Source organism: Schistocerca americana, chromosome 9 (assembly GCF_021461395.2).
Source record: "Schistocerca americana isolate TAMUIC-IGC-003095 chromosome 9, iqSchAmer2.1, whole genome shotgun sequence".
Classification (NCBI taxonomy): Eukaryota; Metazoa; Arthropoda; class Insecta; order Orthoptera; family Acrididae; genus Schistocerca; species Schistocerca americana.
The window spans coordinates 8,689,723-8,710,888 of NC_060127.1; the positions used below are offsets into that span (position 1 = coordinate 8,689,723).

General features: G+C 41.2%; 1 protein-coding gene across 1 annotated transcript in view; it reads right to left on the minus strand.

Annotated features, from left to right (window-relative positions):
- The window catches only part of LOC124551132 (gamma-interferon-inducible lysosomal thiol reductase-like), a 76,799-nt gene that overhangs the window by 30,014 nt on the left and 25,619 nt on the right, over window positions 1-21,166 (minus strand). Inside the window, exon 3 of the mRNA XM_047126093.1 lies at window positions 8,088-8,261. Within this exon, the coding sequence (XP_046982049.1) occupies window positions 8,088-8,261 (174 nt within the window). The remainder of the gene's footprint in view (window positions 1-8,087; window positions 8,262-21,166) is intronic.

Here is a 21,166-nt window from a genome sequence, read left to right on the forward strand (position 1 = left end):
CCTACATACAAGGGTAATCCCAATAGTAAGGTCACCTATTTATAAGTACATGGACCTGTTTATTTCTACAATGGTTTACACCAGTTTACAGCTTGAACACTTAGCTATTTTTCGACACAATCACAATTTCTGTCAATGCATTTTTGTAGACGCTGTGGCATTTTTTGTATGCCCATGTAATACCAGCTCACCACCACGCTGTTCAGAAAGTTATGAACCTCTTCTTTCACCTCGTCGTCGGAGCTGAATCACTGGGACCACAATTAATGCTGACAGGTACTGTGAAACTCTCAAAAAACTCAAACAGGCAATTCAGAACCAGAGAAGAGGAATGTTGAGCAAGGGCGTACACATTCTCCATGACAACCCTTGCCACACATCGCTTGGCAAACAGTTGCTCTCCTGAAACAGTTTCAGTGGAACATAGGGTGGGTGCACCCTATAACCCTGACTTGGCACCCAGTTTCCTCGGTTAAAAGAACATTTGGCCAGAAAGTGATTCAGCTCTGATGATGAGGTGAAAGAAGAGGTTCATATCTTTTTGAACAGCATGACGGCAAGCTGGTACGACATGAGCATACAAAAACTGCCACAGCGTCTACAAAAATGCATCGACAGAAGTAGTGATTATGTCGAAAAATAGCTAAATGTTCAACCTGTAAACTGATGTAAACCATTGTAAAAATAAACATGTCTATGTATTTATAAAAAATAGAAGACCTTACCTTTGGGATTACCCTCATAAAATACACTGTCTTCTCCACTGACTCTTTGCAACTCCTGTTCCTTTACCACACGGTGCCCTGCTCATCACAATTGATGCCACCTCCATTTATATAAACATCCCTGTTGCCCATGGCCTAGCTGCTGTTGGAAACTATCATTCCCAATGCCCAACAGATTCCAAACCTACAACCTTCGGTCATCACAACAAACTACCCACAATTACTTCTCCTTTGAAGTCATCACCTACAAACAAATCTCGGGTATGGCAATGGGCACCAGCATGACACCATCCTTTGCCAACCTATTCATAGGCCATGTAGAGTAATACTTCCTAACCACCCAGAATTGCAAACTCCCACCTGGTTCAGATTCACTGAGTACATCTTCATGATCTGGACTTAGGGTGAGTACACCCTATCCGCCAATATTCCTCCAGAACCTCAATACCTTCTCCTCCATTCGCTTCACATGAACCACCTCAACCTAACAAGCCACCTTTCTGAATGTTGGTATTCACGTCAAAGATGGCTACATCAGTACCTCCATGCATATCAAACCTACCAACCACCAGCAATACCTCCACATCAACAGCTGCCACCCATTTCTCACCAAGAAGTCCCTTCCATACAGTATAGCCAGCCACGGCCATTGCATCTGAAGTAATGAGCAGGCCCTCTTGAAATATACCAAGGGTCTCACACAGGCCTTCGTAGACCATAATTAAACTCTCAATTTGTACAGAAACAGACCTCCTCTTCCTTGTCCCTTCAGTCTCCCATTACCTCCCAAAGTACCATCATCCTCATGAATCTGTACCACCCAGGACCAGAGTAACTGAATCACATTCTCTGCCAGGGTTTCGACTGCCTCTTGTCATGGCCCGAAGTGAGGAATGCCCTACACATTAACCTCCCCATCTCTCACACAGAGGTATTCCACCACCCACCAAATGTTCACAATATCCTTTTCCATTCCTTCACTACCCTTGCTTCCAATCCCTTACCTCATGGCTTGTATCCATGTAATAGACCTAGATGCAACACCTGTTCCACACATCCTCCGACCACCACCACCTACTACACTCCACTCATAAGCATCACCTATCCCAACAAAGGCAGGGCTACCTGTGAAACCAGCCATGTGATCTTCAAGCTAACCTGCAACCACTGTGCTGCATTCCATGTGAACATGACAACCAACAAGCTGTCTGTCTGTACGAATGGCCACCGACAAACTGTGCCCAAGAAACAGCTGGACCACCCTGTTGCTGAGCCCACTGTCCAACACAATATTCTTCATTTTAATGACTGGTTCACAACAGGGTGTGACATCTGAATCCTTCCTATCAATGTCAGCTTTTCTGAATAGCACAGGTGGGAACTCTCCTCACAATACATCCTATGTTCCCATATGCTTCCTGGCCTCAGCCTTCATTAGTCACTGTCCTACACCCACCTCTTTACTTTTCTCATCCCCCCCCCCCCCCCCCCCACCCTCCCACAATCCAGTGTTTAACTATCCAACTGCATCTAGCTATCACAAACATCACTACATGCTCTAAAGAGCTGCACTTTAATGTCCCCCACCTGTACTCTGCTCTCTCCCACTCCTTGCCCCACAATCAGACTGGTTCTCCCACCAAGTGCAGCTGTTTACAGTATGGCCTTGGTAGCCAGAGATCGTGCTGAAATGCGCATGAGCTGCATTTGTGTGAATGTTATCTATTTCAGAAGAAGGCATTTTGGCCAAAAGCTTACATGTTTAGTAGTCTTTCTGTAGTGCTTGTCTGTGACTCAACATCTCTGCACTATGGTAAGTAGCAATTTATCCTTTTCATAAAACTTCCATTATTCCACCATGCATTTTTCATCGTTCGGTTCCACCCTACTTTTGTATGTCTGCACAAAAGCAAAGTATTTCTACAATCTGTTTATTGGCTAACGATACGAGCCCTTGACTACAAATCCATTCTGTGAAAACTGCACATCAATAGTAACTTCCATTCCCATGATATCTGTGGTGCAAATTTTAGATGATTTACCATGTATATTAATTTGGGTGAAGACATAACTGGAATCTGAATCCTAGATAATGAGGTAAAGTCTATAGAACATTATTTTTGAGCAGTGGACAGCCACATTAAAAAGTAGACTTCTGGATAAGCTATCAAGGTCTTTTGTCAGATGAAGGAAAAAACACACACACGCAGCCATTGTTGTCTTCAGGTGCTTGGGCAAGCAGCATTCTTTGCTGGGGGCTGAGGCAGGTAATGGTGCTACCAGAGAGTTGTCAGACAGAGAGTGAGAGGGAGGATTGATAGCACATTAGGGGTGGGGGAAGATGCTGAGTGGTACCCACGGGAGTGTGCAGGGATGTGGTGGGAGAGGGATGATGGGCTGTTAGGTGCAGAGTTGGGAGGCTGTGCTGAGGGTGGAAATGGGGGAGAGGAGGGAAGCAGAGAAGTGGAAGGGACTATGCAGGCGCACTGGTGGCAGAAAGGAGGGCGGAGGGGGGGGGGGGGGAGGGGGGGGTAGAGGGTAGCCAGCATGTGTGAGGGTGGAGTGGTAGTAGGGAAGGGGTAGAAGACACATGGAGGAGGGGGACTAGAAAAGGTTGAGGCTGATGGAAGGTGGCTTATGGGAATGAAGGATATGTTGCAAGGAGAAATTCCACTTGCATAATTCAGAAAATCTGGTGTTGCTAGGAAGAATCCTAATGGCATGGGCTGTGAAGCAGTCATAGAAGTCATCATACCATTTCAGGTGGCATACTTGGCAACTGGACGGTGCAGTTATCTCTCAGTCACAGTTTGGTTGTGGTCATTCACGCGGAGAGACAGATGTCAGTGGTAATGCCTACATAGGATGCTCCACAGTGGTTACTGTTGAGTCGGTAGACCCGTGGCTGCTTACGCAGGTGGCTCTGCTTTTGATGGGGTAGAAGATGCCTGTGAGATGACTGTAGTATGTGATGGTGCTGGGATGTATGATACACACTTTTCATCAAAATCTTTGATAGTGAACACCAACAAGCCTTGATTGTGAAAGGAGACTGGAGATTAGGATAGAACATCTGTTTTTAATGTATTATCTGTGTTTATGTCCATTTATGTACTTTTATGTATTCTTGATTGTATTTCATCTGTATTGGTATATGCTAAACAAATACATTGATATAAGCCATGGGGAAGAGTGAAGTAGGGACAGACAATGATATTGTATAAGTTGGGTGGACAGCAGAATACAACTATAGGAGTGGCAGTGGGGAGGAGGAGGGGAGGTTAGTGGGTAGGATATTCCTCACATCCTCAAGCACAATGAGATGTAGTCAAAATTCTGTCATGAAACATGATTTTGTTGCTACAATCCTGGATGGTAGTGACTCATGAAAGGGGTAATGATTTGTTACGGGTCAGTGGATATGTAGGTGATGGTAGGGGACTGGGGAGACCAGGCGCAGGAGATCAGTTTCCGGACAAGGTGAGGAGGGTAATTTCTGCCTGTGAAGGCAGATTCAGAGGGGACTGCTAGTCCCTGAAGATGCGATGACCACAGGTAGCTAGAGGACTTTCCAGTGTGAAATGGGGGCAACTGACAAAGTGGAGGTATTTTGGGTGGTTGGTAGGTTTGATGTGGACAGTGGCTTCAGATGTAGCCATGTGTGAGGTTGATGTTGGCATCAAGGAAGGTGGCTCGCTGGGCTGAGGTGGACCAGCTGAAGTGAATGTGAGAGAAGGTGTTGAGGTTCTGGGGGAATGTGGATAGGGTGGGTGTACTCACCTTGATCCAGACCACGAAGAGGTTATCAATGAATCTGAACAAGGTGAGGATTTGGGATCCTGGGCAGCTAGGAAGGATGCCACAAATAGGCTAGCATAGTGTTTTATTTATTTATTCTTGTTAGTGCCATGTGGGTGCCTGTGCCTGTTCCACAGATATTTTTGTAGATGATGGTTTCAAAAGAGAAGTAATTAGGGGTGACGGTACAGTTGGTTACAGTGACTAGGAAGGAGGTTGTAAGTGTGTGTGTGTGTGTGTGTGTGTGTGTGTGTGTGTGTGTGTGTGTGTGTGTGTGTGGTTTTTCTCCATCTGCTGAGGAACTTTGTATAACAGCTTATCCACCTGTCTACTTTTATGTGTGGCTACATGGTGAGTAGCAATATATCATCATTCATAGTGTTTTTCCATCACAGATTCTATATTTTTTGAACATTATTTTTGGACCTTGCATTGCACTTGTACAAACAATAATTCAGCTGAACTGAATTTTATTATCAGAAACAAAAACAATTAAGGCGAAAAGGTAGAGGAAATTGAGTAAGAATTCAGAGACCATTAAAGAGATCTCTGCAAGATGACAATCTACTTCATAAAATTTCTTCTTGCTGACTTCCACTGAATAAATATTTGATGTGCTTTAGGTGTCCTGCCCTAGATGATAATTCCTTATGACAACAGGCAGTGAAAATGTGCACAATAAGCTAATCTATCAGCCTAGTTTTTGGCTCAACACAGTGAGAGGAGGGGCCTGCCACTAGCTGAGCAGAGGACAAGTAGGGCCACACAGCCCAAGTGTCAGGTTGAGGAGGCACGAGGGCGTTTAACTGCCTTACTGACCTAAATCATTTACATAATTTTTTCGTACAATATTGATTCTTTGTACCAGTAATTAAGCTATAAACTGACATTCCAACTACTTCACACAGAATATAAGGACATGTAAGATATTTCATATTCAAAAATATACATGTCAAGTTGTATTTTCTGACTTTGCAAATGTCATTGTGATCATAAATGATTCAGATTCTTTACCCATCATTTGACATCAGTACAAGCAATAGACTTTATCAGTATACTTTTTAATTACTTGCGATGTGAAACTAAAAAGAAAAACACATTTTTACAGAGTAATGTTCACATTGGGCATTTGTAAGGATTCTTCCATTGACTGATCGTATGTCATTCAGCTTTTTCTTAAGCAGTTTGACTGGCACATTTTGAGTGTGTTTAGAACATTTGGTATACACTTTGATTTCCCCATAAACATGGCTATTATGAGTTTCCTCTACTTTGTTACATTATAATACCAGAGATGTTCTTCAAGTTCTAGTATTACTTTGATTGTATTAGGTAGTTCAGATAGTATGTGATTAATACTCTCAACAACATTTAAATTTATTTCTGTTAAGCTCCTATATTTAATGAACAAAGGCTTGCAATTTGTTGTCTTATGTACCCCTGGCATTATTCTGTTTACCTTTTCCTGCATTACAAAAATGTCATCTACTCTTTTGCTCTCTGCCCCCCCCCCCCCCTCCCCCCAGTGTAATAATCGACACTTTAAACAAATTTAAAAATGCCTAATATTGTATTATTCCTTGTTAAGTTTCACAGGCCATCTGTCTCTTCAGCAGATCTCACTCTGCCAACTTGAGAGTTCGAAGTTAGTTTCTTATCATGTATAGTTCCACAATATTTTACATTTACTTTGTCCATATTGGCAATCTTTGCTACACTGAACCATATATTACAGGTCTTTTCGTGTTTAACAGCAAACCATTTGCATCAAACTAAGATACTGGACTCTCTTTCACCAAATTCATATTGTTTATAATGTCCTTTGATACAGTGATCTGAAAAAGAGAAGTTGTACCATTTGCACATGTCTTTACATCAGTATTTTCAGGGAAGTCATTTATTTATACAAAGAACAAATGTGGTCCTAATATTGGTGTGTGTGTGTGTGTGTGTGTGTGTGTGTGTGTGTGTGTGTGTGTGTTTATGCAATCATCTATACGAGAGTGGTGTCCCATCTTTGTTTTTGTTTATTGTTTCAATCCTTCAATCCTAGAGCATACCCAGAGCACAATGTACCCCATAAATCCAAATAAAAATCAAATCAGATCAATAGACAAATAACCCTGATTAGCCCCTGAAAGTTCATCAGGAAAGATCAAACTCACTATGAAGATTTTCTTGCTAACAGACAGCAGTCAAAAATCAGATAAAATATTTGTGCAAATACTTGATTTCGGTAGCTGATGTACCTTCATGTGGAAATAGAAAATAAATTGGGGGGCACAGGGGAAAACAGGACTGTTCAGGGATGTTCATGGATCAGGTAAGTCACTCAACTAAGACCTCAAATCTTTGGAGGTAACAGTAGATATTGTTTAATCAGAGAGAAGTTGTGAATGTGCTCAGTTAGACAGAGACAAAGAAGATCAGAGAATACAAGCTCACATAACACAGAAATTGGCAGCAAGGAAAGTTAAAGTATACAGCTAAGGAGATTCTTTCATTCATTGTACAGCACTGGTTTATTTTCCACAACATCACTGCTCAACTGTTTGTCAGTTTGGCTTTTATAAAACATTCTCCTCAAAGCAACCACACATCAGCTTGAAAACATAGTCATACAACCGCTAAACAGCCAAAACTATCATTTTTATATTTTGGATGCTGCCAAAGACTACTTGGGTATCTAAAATGATATTGTATTACTGGGATTCCTCTTGTATGGACTCAGAATGGAACACAACGGTAAGCGAAAGGCCACACTGACAGCACACTACAAAGAGTTAAAATACTCAAACTCAGGATATGTAATTCCACAAGATTTGATACTGGCTCTCTTCCTGTTCCCAGACTACATAATTACATCTCAATCACTTTAACATACTGTTCAATAAATGTAATACTTGCTGACGACAAGTACACTAATTGAGGGTCAAAACAACCATACATAACACAATCCAAATGAAACCTGAACAGACATATGGCTGCTTTATAGCAAACAGTTTAAGTCTTAACCTCATAAAAACATATCATGCAATTTCAAACAAACAGAAAAAGCACCTGAAGTAGACAGTAAAGTGCTGAATGAAATAAGAATTTAAAAATTTCCTTGTGACTCAACTGGGTAACAAGTTAAACTGCTTTTCAACAATAATACTATGCACTGATCATTTAAAGTTTATTATCACATTGTGTATCATGGAAAAATTCAGTTGCAAAAACTAATAATATATGAGACAGAACTTATATCATAGTGTCAATGTCCTTCAGGAGGCAAAATGTGTAGTACTGTCGAGCGGAATGTGACAATATTATGAAAAGGAAAGTTGCTACTCACCATATAGTGGCAATGCTGAGTTGCAGACAGGCACAAAAAAAGGTAGGCACAACAAAAAGACTGCCCCTTTTGTGACAGTCTTTTTGTTGTGCCCATCTGTGTCTCAGCATCTCCACTATATCGTGAGTGGCAACTTTCCTTTTCATAGTATTATTGATTCAGAAAGTGACTTCTTTTTAGGCATAACATCAGCCTCCATGAGTTTTAAGATCTTTGTATTGACTCACTTCTTGTCCAGCTGCCTCTGGAACTGTGTCATTTCTGATCATACACTCCACAAACCTAAGCTGCTGCTCTTTGTCCTGAACTATCACAGCTGCACATGCATGGATCTTGTTTCCTTGACATTCAGTCGGTCCATGCTGGCAGGTAAACACATAACCCCATGGTGTCAGCCGAGTCTGCAAACAGTAAAAGAAAACATCACAATGTTGAGGAGCAAGATTTTGGGACACCATTCCACACTGTGGCTGACTGATCTGCACGATATGAGAATATCTGTTTGGAAGAATAAAGATGCATCAGAGAAATTTCTATTCTGAAAAAGGGATTATAGGCTTGAGCTACAAAGTAATGCACTCAGACCTGGTACAGAAGCAAATAACCAGAGCCACTTCCTCATTCCCTCAAACCCAGAACCTCCCTCAGAAGAACCCCGAAAGTGCCCCACTTGTGACAGCATACTTTCCGGGACTGGATCAGACTCTAAATGTGGCTCTCCAGCAGGTACACAACTTCCTCAAATCCTGCCCTGAAATGAGATCCATACTTCATGAAATCCTCCTCACTCCACTAAGAGTGTCTTTCCGCTGTCCACCTAACCTTCATAACCTCTTAGTTCATCCCTATGAAATCCCCAAACCACCTTCCCTACCCTCTGGCTCCTACCCTTGTAACTGCCCCCGGTGTAAAACCTGTCCCATGCACCCTCCCACCACCACCTACTCCAGTCCTGTAACCTGGAAGGTGTACACGATCAAAGGCAGAGCCACGTGTGACAGCACCCACGTGATTTACCAACTGACCTGCCTACACTGTGAAGCCTACTATGTAGGAATGACCAGCAACAAACTGTCCATTCACATCAACAGACACAGGCAGACAGTGTTGGTTGGTAATGAGGATCACCCTGTGGTTAAACATGCCTTGGTGCACAGCCAGCACATCTTGGCACAGTGTTACACCGTCCGGGTTATCTGGATACTTCCCATTGACACCAACCTATCAGAAATCCGGAGATGGTAACTTGCCCTTCAATATATCCTCTCTTCCTGTTACCCACCAGGCCTCAACCTCCGCTAATTTCAAGTTGCCACCCCTCGTACATCACTTGTCACTCAACAACATCTTTGCCTCTGTACTTCCGCCTCGACTGGCATCTCTGCCCAACCTCTTTGAATCTTTGAATTTACATATGTCTGCCTGTGTCTGTATATATATATGTGTGTGTGTGTGTGTGTGTGTGTGTGTGTGTGTGTGTGTGTGTGTGTGTGTGTGTGTGTGTGTGTGTGTGGGCGCGCGCGCGAGTGTATACCTGTCCTTTTTTCCCCCTAAGGTGAGCCTTTCCACTCCCGGGATTGGAATGACTCCTTACCCTCTCCCTTAAAACCCACATCCTTTCGTTTTTCCCTCTCCTTCCCTCTTTCCTGATGAAGCAACCTTAGGTTGCGAAAGCTTGAAATTTGTGTGTGTGTGTGTTTTTTTTGTGTCTATCTACCAGCGCTTTCTCGTTTGGTAAGTTACAGCATCTTCATTTTCTATATCTAAAAACAAAGATGATGTGACTTACCAAATGAAAGTGCTGACAGGTCGACAGACACACAAACAAACACAAACATACACACAAAATTCAAGCTTTTGCAACAAACTGTTGCCTCATCAGGAAAGAGGGAAGGAGAGGGAAAGACGAAAGGATGTGGGTTTCAAGGGAGAGGGTAAGGAGTCATTCCAATCCCGGGAGCGGAAAGACTTACCTTAGGGGGGAAAAAGGACGGGTATACACTCGCACACACACACATATCCATCCACACATATACAGACACAAGCAGACATATTGGAAGACCAATATATAATACATAAATATAATATAATATAATATATAAATAATACATAAATATAATATAATATAATATGTCTGCTTGTGTCTGTATATGTGTGGATGGATATGTGTGTGTGTGCGAGTGTATACCCGTCCTTTCCGCTCCCGGGTTTGGAATGACTCCTTACCCTCTCCCTTAAAACCCACATCCTTTCATCTTTCCCTCTCCTTCCCTCTTTCCTGATGAGGCAACAGTTTGTTGCGAAAGCTTGAATTTTGTGTGTCTGTTGACCTGCCAGCACTTTCATTTGGTAAGTCACATCATCTTTGTTTTTTATATATATATATATATATATATATATATATATATATATATATATATATATACCGGGTGATCAAAAAATCAGTAGAAATTTGAAAACTTAATAAACCATGGAATAATGTATATAGAGAGGTAAAAATTGACACACATGCTTGGAATGACATGGGGTTTTATTAAAACAAAACAAAAAAAAACCATATTGGTAGATACGTGAAAGATCTATTGCCCACGTCGTTTGGTGATGATCATGTGCTCAGCCGCAACTTTCATCATGCTTGGCCTCCCAGGTCCTCAGACCTCAGTCTGTGCGATTATTGGCTTTGGGGTTACCTGAAGTCGCAAGTGTATCGTGATCGACCGAGATGTCTAGGGATGCTGAAAGACAACATCCAACGCCAATGCCTCACCATAACTCCGGACATGCTTTACAGTGCTGTTCACAACATTATTCCTTGACCACAGCTATTGTTGAGGAATGATGGTGGATATATTGAGCATTTCCCGTAAAGAACATCATCTTTGCTTTGTCTTACTTTGTTACGCTAATTATTGCTATTCTGATCAGATGAAGCGCCATCTGTCAGACATTATTTGAACATTTTATTTTTTTGGTTCTAATAAAACCCCATGTCTTTCCAAGCATGTGTGTCAATTTGTACCTCTCTATCTACATTATTCTGTGATTTATTCAGTTTTCAAATTTATACTGGCTTTTTGATCACCCGGTATGTACATATATATACATTAAAAACAAAGATTCCATGAATTACCAAACGGGAAAGCACTAGTAGATAGACACAATAAAAAAAAAAACACACACACAAAATTTCAAGCTTTTGCAACCTAAGGTTGCTTCATCAGGAAAGAGGGAAGGAGAGGGAAAGATGAAAGGATGTGGGTTCTAAGGGAGAGGGTAAGGAGTCATTCCAATCCCGGGAGTGGAAAGACTTTATATATATATAATTATGTGTGTGTGTGTGTGTGTGTGTGTGTGTGTGTGTGTGTGTGTGTGTGTGTGTGTGTGTGTGTGTGTTTTTCCTAATTCGGAAAGAGGTCTTTTGGCTGAAAGCTTACTTCTTTAGCAAGTTTTTTGTTGTGCCTGTCAGCGACTCAGAGTCTTTACTATATAGTGAATACACTGATCCCATTGAACAGAGTTAGTAGCAAAGAAATGACAAATTTAGATGTCATACACAATGCGGAAGCTCTTCAAGCATCACAGTGTTTGTGACATCGTATCTCCTTGACTATATTTTACCTTGTAATGTAATTTTTTAGGTTCATTTAGCAAAATATGTGGATACTGTCAGTCAAATTTATTGCAAATGGTGTTAGTAGCACAGAAGTAATAAATTTAAACACTATGCATGATGAGGCAAGTTTTTCTCGCACCTCACTGCACATATTCTTATATACGTATGGATTTATTGCAATGTATATACCAGTGTGTGTGCGGGGGAGAGGGGGGGGGGGAGTAGTTGGCATGTTGTAACATTACCCACAAAAGGTCATGGACACACACAGACACACACATACACACAAGAAAAAGTAAGGGCCCAAAGATGGAACCTTTTGGGACATGACATGTACTTAGTTACATGTTGAATGATATGCTATAGCTTAATACGGGACTCTTTCCTACTGCCATCCATTCTTTCCTTTCTGAGAGGTAGGATTTGAACTGTTTTGCAGCATTTCATGTTACACCATAATACTGCTGTTTACTTAAAAGAACACTGATCTACACTGTGAAATGCATTTGAAAGGATGCAGTAATTAATTATTGTCTAACGAATTAAGTAATTGTAACTGTACATGTAAATAAGATAATGTGCTAATCAACTGACACTTATAATTTACCTCTATGTGCACAGTTTGAAAATAACTTTATAGTGAATACTAGCTGTTACACATGGCTGTGCTCACATAGCAGTAGTTTTGTTGTGATAGTTGATTGTGAGGAAGTAAGCTGTTGTACATGTGATAACATAGCTGTCCTCACGTGTGTGACTGACTGGGTGAGTACACAGTGAGATGTGCCCCTGCGCACACCCAACTGCTCCAGCACACGACAGGGCAGCTCGTGCAGTGTCACTGCCGAGCTGTGTGTGTGGAGGGACGCTGGCAGGAGGGTGCATCAGTGTGTCAAACTATTCGAGTAGCCATAAATTGTACAGTGTGTACACTATGCAACAAATTTAATAATTTTAACGTTATGTAAAACATCAACCAATAAAAGAATTTTAACACATATGATAAATTTCAAAAGTCAAACAGTAAATAGCTTTTTAAGAGGGTAAATATTTTTCTATAATTCATGTAATATTGTTAAAATCAACAAACATCTTGTACTACACACTTTCTAAAGTATATCTCAGTACCAAACTTCATCAAAATCAGTTCAGTGGTTTAGTCATGAAAAAGTAGCAGACAAACACTCTTTCACATTTATAATATTAGTATGGGTACAGAAGTATGAATGAACAGAAAAATAGCTACTTTGAAAAAATTACTGCTCTTTCTCTTATACTTCTCAGTTGATATTTTTGCAGTCAATACAGGTACTAGCTTTTTGTCTGCATGTTCTCCTGCATACACAAGTCACACAAACCTCACACTTATGAGCTTTTAATCTGAAACCCTGAGAAAATGCTGCTGTGCTCATTTTTGCAATCTGGTTGACATATTGACAAACATGAATGAGAGACAAAATGTACTTCATATTTTTAAAGTATTCCAAGACAACTAAAGACGGCAATGAAATACCAAGAAGTTACTTTAAAGCTTTTCGCGTCAACTCTCCTCATTCCTATCCCTACCACTATGGATAGTAGGAGTGTATCACTCCCACAGTATTTTTTTGCAGATAATGATTCATGTGAATATAAAGTTTGGGTGAAATTGCTCCAAGCATTCCCGAGTTATTCTTCCATGTTATTGCTCTTCAACCCTCATCATTATGGAAGATAGTTGGTTCCTACACTCACAGTGATTCTTCCAGATAGTAAGTGATACCACACCAAGATTGGTTGAAATTGATTCAGTGATTTAGGAGACATGGACTGTACATTGCACATACATACAAGGAGTTTTATAAATGTAATATATACTAATTATATATGTAACTAAATGTCAACTACACAGTAACAATGTTTGATTTGTGATCATTCACAATGGTATCACCTCTGATATACACATCAGAAATGCAGATTTTGAGATGCAGCATGATAGAACTTTTGCTTTGGTTGAAGCCATGTAAAACTAAGTCTCTTGGTATGAGACTAGACTGTACTTTTTCTGGATGAACTAAGGAACTGCCAATTACTCCTGCTGACTTTTAAAACAACCTTTCACGAGTGACTGAAAAGAGAATGTTGAGAGGGGGAAGACGCTGGTTGGTTGGTTGGTTTGAGAATTAAAGGGACCAAACTGCATAGGTCATCGGTCCCTTGTTTCATAAACACACAGAGCACTGTGAAACCATCCATCAGTCATTCGAAGCACAAGATAAAAATTCTAGGGGAAGAAAATCCCCAAGGTCAATAATAAAGAAACATGGAAAACGGAGCACAGCAATAAAAACAACAAAGAGAAGAAAGGCAGAAAGAATTAAAACTGTACAGCAGAGGATCGTGGCTGGCTGATCACGAAAATAATAGGATGAGCCAGCCACTCTGCAACACGTTAAAACCTCCATCCTAAAAGAATAGGAGGAAGTTGAATTAAAACACAAAACTAAGTAAAAGATACAGCTCAAAAGAGGGTGATGTAATAAAATTAAATGGACCTATAAAAGCCGGTTGCGCGAATAAAACTTAAAACCCGATCTGCCATAGAGACATTGTCATCTAAAAGAGATGATAAATCACCCTGGAGATTAAAAGCACGCCTGAGAGCAGTTAAAAGAGGGCATTCCAACAACAGATGGGCCACCGTCATGGTTGCTCCACAGCGACAATGAGGGGGGTCCTCTCGATGCAGCAGATGACCATGGGTCAGCCAAGAGTGACCAATGCGGAGCCTACAGAGAATAACAGAATCCCTGCGAGAGGCCCGCATGGAGGAACCCCATACGGTCGTGGTCTCCTTTACACGCCGCAGCTTGTTGGGTACAGACAGAGTGCGCCATTCGTCTGCCCACATCCCAAAGACCCGACGGCGTAACACCGATCGGAGATCAGTTGCCGGGAGGCCGATCTCCAACGGCAGTTTGCGGGTGGCTTCTTTAGCTAACTTGTCGGCGTGTTCGTTTCCCGCTATCCCAACATGTCCCGGGGTCCATATGAACACCACTGAACGTACACGCTGGTCAAGAGCGTGAACGGACTCCTGGATGGCAACAACAATGGGATGGCGTGGGTAGCACTGGTCAAGAGCCTGCAGACTACTGAGCGAGTCACTGCAAATGACAAAGGACTCTCCAGTGCGGGTATGAATATGCTCAAGGGCACGAAAAAGGGCTGTCAGTTCGGCGGTGTAAACACTGCAGCCATCCGGCAAAGAGCGCTGGTCGACATAGTCCGCATGAGCATAAGCGTACCCCACACGGCCATCAACCATCGAGCCATCGGTACAGATAACCTCCGAGGCATGGTAGGTGCCTAGGAGAGCAAGGAACTGGCGGTGCAAGACTGCAGGAGGAACTGTTTTGATCAATTCAGCCTGTATAGTTGACACACGCACTTGGTCCAAAGTTACTTAAGACATTGCTTGCATGTAATAAAAGACTTTTGGCTCAGAAAAGTGTGAAAGTGATGTTTTAAGAAGTCTAAACATCCCCTGGATGGTATCAGAACCTCTTTTTTTTAAACTCATACCAACAGTAAGTACTGGGTCAATGCATATGTCTGTGCTATTCTTCATAAGGGTAGCACCACTGCATGGTGAAGCCTATGTATTTTTTTTTTATATTCAACTGCTTTGCTTCAGTTTGGAGTTTGACTGCTGCAAACAGGAGCTTGTATTTTGTTAACAGCTCATTTGGCCATTTACAGACCTAATAAGTCAGGAATTTCAAGTAGAACTCCTCCAAGCTGTGTAACTCTTTGAGTGTTTCAATAATCCAGCACTGAAGCAGCTACAAGCAGAATTGCTAGTGTATACCAAAGGGAAGCATTTGCTGAAAGGATGGCACAGAAATTGTTTTCTCATTTATGAGAAGGAAAATTCAAGTTGTGTGATGAACCACATTCTGGAAGATGTTCTCTTTTTGACGAAATTCCCCTACAGCAATTGTTTCACAATAGCTCTCAACAGACATCATCAGAATTGGCACAAATTACGGAATGCCATCGCATTACCTTTGTTCCTCTTGTGCGTTCACTGGATAAAAAGCTAAAATTGGGCACATGGGTACCACATGATAAGTCACACTAACAAAAGCCAGTGAATTACTTTGTGCTCATCTTTGCTGGACCATTACTTTTGGCTTTTTAGTATCCAGCAGCAATTCAGATTCCCCACTTGCCTGAGAACTGATGTGCAAAACACATGAGAGATACTCGGGCTCCAGCCTACTGCTGCATATGGTGCCCACACATGGAGCATCCACCACTGTGAACACATTAGGTGGTGCCGCCATCTGACGAGTGTGAGCTGCTAAATACTGAGGCCCAGCTCGGCTAGCCAGTCTCTCAATAGTCTCTGAAGCTTTTAGTTACACCTCATAGAATAACAGACTTTTAACTGATTTATGTTTGTGATATGGATCATTCCTTGGACCATTGTATATGCTTGAGACCACTTTGCTACACTCTAGACACATTCAGGTTATCCATTCACTATCTGAACTCTACTGTCAGTGACCTCAGGAACCGCCCGTTTCATTCTGCCAGTATTTGCACTGCCATCCAACCAAATGATTGTAAACTGTTTTCTACACTTGCAGAGCAGGATGGAAAAGGCTTGTTCCAGGAACAAGCCATTCCTTTGGAACATTGTTAAATGTGACAAGAAATGTTGTGTGTGTGATTCAGCCCATCAAAAAAAGCAAAATCTTTAAAAAATCATGTGGTTTCTTTGGTGGAACCAAACCGGCATTCTTCACCATGCATGGATACCCAGGAATGAAATGACAATGGCTGCCGCATATACTGAACAGCTAAGATGATTCCTTGTATCTATTGAAAACAAAACACCTGGTGGAACAGTCTTGTCAGTCTATGATAATGCATACAGCAAGAATCACCACATATGCAAGTGCTGAACTTTGCTGGGAACCACTTCCATATTCACCAGACTTAGTCCCTTCTCATTATCTTTTCTGGTCTCTCTCTAGCAACATTTAGGGAGAAGTATTTCATGGTGAAGCTCTCCTCCAGCAAATGGCTAACAGATTTCTTCAACTCAAAACCGTAAAAATTCCACGGGAGAGGCATAGGACTGCTACCTGAAAACTGGCAAGCAGTCACTAATGATGATTGTGATCATATTACTGAGCAGTGTGTCAGTCCTGTTATTGTTTACTGTATTGTGACATAATGTAGTGTACTTTACACTAACAAAATAAAACCATAGGATGGTAAAAGCTGAATTAAGCTACACATTGACTCAATATAAATGTAACTTTACATAGAATACAATCTGTTGTCTGTGCGCTGGTAATTTATAGACTGTTTAATGTCAACATTAGTATTAATTGGAATTTACATCCCTGAACCCAGATACTCTGATAAGCTGCACTAGGGGTGGGTAATAAGGGACTGGTAATCTTACTTTGGCTTTGAATATTTTGCAGCAGAATATAAAAATTCTTATTGAATCGTACATGGGCACAGATTGCACGGAAATTGTTCCTACCTTTAGTATTGTCTTTGTGAATTTCGTACTTCATCCTGACTTCACTCTTACTACCAACCTAAATACCATTAGGAGGCACATATAATGATATGTAGATTTAATATCACAAAAGAAGCTTTTGCAAGGCATCTGGTTATGAACTCTACACATTTTCCCAGAATATTTTGTCACAGATGATACGCTACCAGTCCCACATGCAGGTCAGTGCAGTTATGAATTTGGAAGTATTACATGTATGTCTCAAGTTCAGTTGCTAATGGGTGTGCTTTGAGCAATGGATTTAGCCAACATTTGCAGTTAGTGGTCCTCATTGTGTTTTTTATTGGGTGGTGCTCAGACATCAAGAAAGATTTGCAAATTATAAACTGCATTGATAAATTTAATACAGACATGGGTTATGCATTAAGAAAGCTGTAGAATTTAGTACTTGATACAGAAGCACCAAAGAGAAGCAACAGGACAAAACTTTTTAAATGGCTACTGCCACTGCTCCTCATAAATGAGGGAGGCAGGACCCACCAGTGAAGAGAAACTGAGTGAGGAATTTGTTGAAAATCACTTCAGAGACAAAAGAAGTGATGGTTTGGATACGACAAGAGCAACCAGAGCATGTCATAACAGTGTCAAAGAGTGAGAAGGCTCCAGGTCCTGACAAAATGCACATTGCAGTACTAAAGCTGCTTAATGTTGAATGATCTCTGTCTTGCTTGTTTACTTTAACATATCTATCAAAGCAGAATCATTCCATATGACTGTCTCTAATAAGCATTTGTACCACTTCTCAAAGGGCCCAATGCAAAGTGCTACAGTGGCTTCAGAATGGCCATTTAATGTGTCCTCAAATTGTTCTTTAAAATATAGCATCTGAGAATATACTGTAACTGTGAAGACAGCATTGGAGCCTCTCAATTTGGATTCAGGAGTGGTTTCAGGACTTTGGAGGCATTACTCAGTATTCATGTATTGTTTTTCCCGAACATTTGTAATTTCACACTAGTGGTGTGTTGGAGTGAAATCACAGTTTTTAATGTGTAATTGCCAGAAAACCTCTATGGGGCTAAAAGAAGTTTTGAAAGCATGGCAAGAACACTTCCACAAACTACATGAAGGGCAGGATGAAACAAATACCCATGATGAAAGATATCACCGTTACAGTGGAAATAGAAAGAGAAGACCTGCAGATGTTGGATGTGGAGAAAGCTGTGTTAGAAATGATAAATGGCAAAGCTCCTGGAATAGATGATGTCACAGTGAAAATGATCAAAGCCACAGGTCCTATTGGAATTCAGTGGCTGTACAGAATAATGAGGACAGTATGGACATATGGAAAGATTCCTGGTGACTGGACAAAGGCAATTACTGGACCTATCTTTAAGAAAAGTGTCAAGGCACTCTGTGAGAGTTACAGAGGAATAGCACTACTGCACCACTGCATTAATATTTATGAAAAGATAATTAAGTAAATATAATTAATTAACTAAGGGAGGAACAACAAGGATTTCAATTTGCAAGGTCGACTATAGATGCCACATTTACAGTCAGACAGTTGCAGGAAAGAAATGGGAATTTGGGAAAGACATTGTAGTTGCATTCATAGATATGAATGACACTCTTAGAAAGGAAGAGATATATCAAGATTTGAATACACTGGAACCATGGAAAGGAATGCAGCTGAGAATAGTAAACATATAGCCTACAAAAATGTTTGAATTATATTATAATAGAAGGCAAAAAATCAGAATTGTTTATAACAGACAGAGGGGTCTAGCAGGGAAGTGTGCTCTCATCAGGGCTTTTTAATATAGTCAAGGACAACGTCACAAGGAAAGTTTACGAAAGGTCAACAGCAGACAATATAAAAACCATAGGATATGAAAATGATGTGATGACTAGTGAAGAAAATGAGCAGAAATTGGAAGGACAACTAAACACCTGCAGAGAATAATAGAAGAAACAAGCATGGAAACAAGCTTAACAAAAAGTGAAATAATGAAAATCAGTAGGAAAAATTTTAAAAAATGAAGGATGTAACTTGTAAAGGAAAAATTATCAAAGAAATAGATGCTTTCAAGTTGCTAGCAAGTAAATTAACCAAGAAAAGAAACATTAAGGATGAAATTTCTGAGAGAATAGAAAATTTCTCAAAATTTAATTATCACGTATTAGACATACTCAGAAATTGGAAAATAACTACCAAAGCAAAGACGAATATGTATATGTCATATTATCCGCTAATTTTGGACAATGAATCAGATTGTTGGACTTTGACAAAGAAGTACAAGCAACAGAGTACAAGCAGAGTACAAGCAGGGTACAAGCAACAGAGACACACTCTCTACAAGGGAACCTCAGTAAGACAAGAAGGAACAGGATAAGGAATGAAGCAATATGAAACACACTGAATGTCAAGAACCTTAAGAAACTATGGGGGGTAGTAGGCTTAAATGGTTTGGCCACATTAAAAGAATGGGACCAGAAAGATTTCCCATGAACAAAGTGGAGATGAAGTTACTAATAAATTGCTGAAATAATGCAGAACTTCTTGAGAGTGTTACTTGGCTTTTATTGTTTGACTGCACCCACAAAACACAATTAAATTAGCCATCACACAAAAACTGACAAAATAATTCCAGAAACCAATATGAAGTGGTCAAATACAAAAACTAAAAATAATAGAGGAACCAAAGGGGATCCATGTGCAGTCATACTTGTCTACGTTGGATGTCTCTGCTTTCAGCGCAACCACTCAAAATCACTGTTGTTCGCCCCAAAGCCTCCCTGCTGTAAGTGTGAAGCACCCGGGACATATGGGTACTTGAAGCGTAACCACTGACCTGCTCGTGTATGTCTATGCAGTACTTTCTTGGGTGATGTCTGCTGTCTGGACAGTGGAGGCACAAGAGAGATTGTTTTCTCCAATATCCTCGGTGCTAGTTTGTTTGCCGGGTGAGGTTCTTCGTTACCATTAGCAGGCATGTAAGCTGGCTTGACTATTTCTATTGACACCACTGTTGACTTCCCACTGTAGGAGATTTCCATCGTATGCGTGTTTCGGCGCAAAACGTCATAAGGCCCCGAATACAGTTGTTGCAATGGTGGTTTTATGATGTCTGATCTCAACATAATGTGGGTACAATTGCTCAAGTCTTTGTGCACGAAAGTTGGTTGATGCCGATGCCTAGTGCCTGGAATTGTGCCCAGACGCGACACTTGTTGTCATAGCTGTGCTATGAATGTAGGTGATGTATCAAATTCTCCTGCCATAGGACTCCTGTCTTCAATGAAGTCCACTGGGACGTGGATATTCTGGCCATACTCCATTTCTGCGGTAGACATGCCTGTCAGGCTTGTAAGCAGAACACAAACCAAGTAATACCATAGGCAGAGCCTGTGTCTATATATCTTCACGACACATAAAAGCCGCTTTTAAAGTCCAATGCCATCTTTCAACCATACCGTTACTCTTGGGATGATAACTGGTAGTCTTGTGGTGGTTTGTTCCACACAGCTTGGCTAACTGTTGAAACAAAGTTGACTCAAACTGTCCCCCTCTATCCGTGTTAACATGTACAGGACATCCAAAACGCGCTTTCCAAATGCCCATGAAGGTCTTTGCTGTCATGTCTGCTGAAGTGTCCGCTATCGGCACGGCTTCCGCCCAACAGGTATATCGATCAATTACCCTAAGAAGGTAGCGGAAGCCATCTGAGGGCAGTAATGGTTCTATCAAGTCAAAATGGACATGAGCGAATCTTTCGCAACTGTCAAGAGAAGTCCATAACGGAGGATAGGCATGACGACCCACTTTGCTTCTTTGGCAGGCCAAACCTTCTTGCGCCCCTCTCCTGCATTCTTTGCTCATCCCAAGCCATACGAAACGTTCTGTCACCAGGCAGACCGTGCTCCTGATGCCACGATGGGCCAGATCGTGAACACTATGAAATGCTCGTCTGCTATAATTTGTTGGCATAAATGGGCGCTTTCTACCTGAAGAGACGTCGCACCAAACTTTGAGACTCGACCTCGGTAATCTAATTTGCACTAGATGGACACCCGTATTCACGTTCAAGAGGAAATGCTGCAACTCTGCATCCTTCTCTTGTGCCACTGCCAACTCATGAAAGGTTGGGATATGCAATTTAATAGGG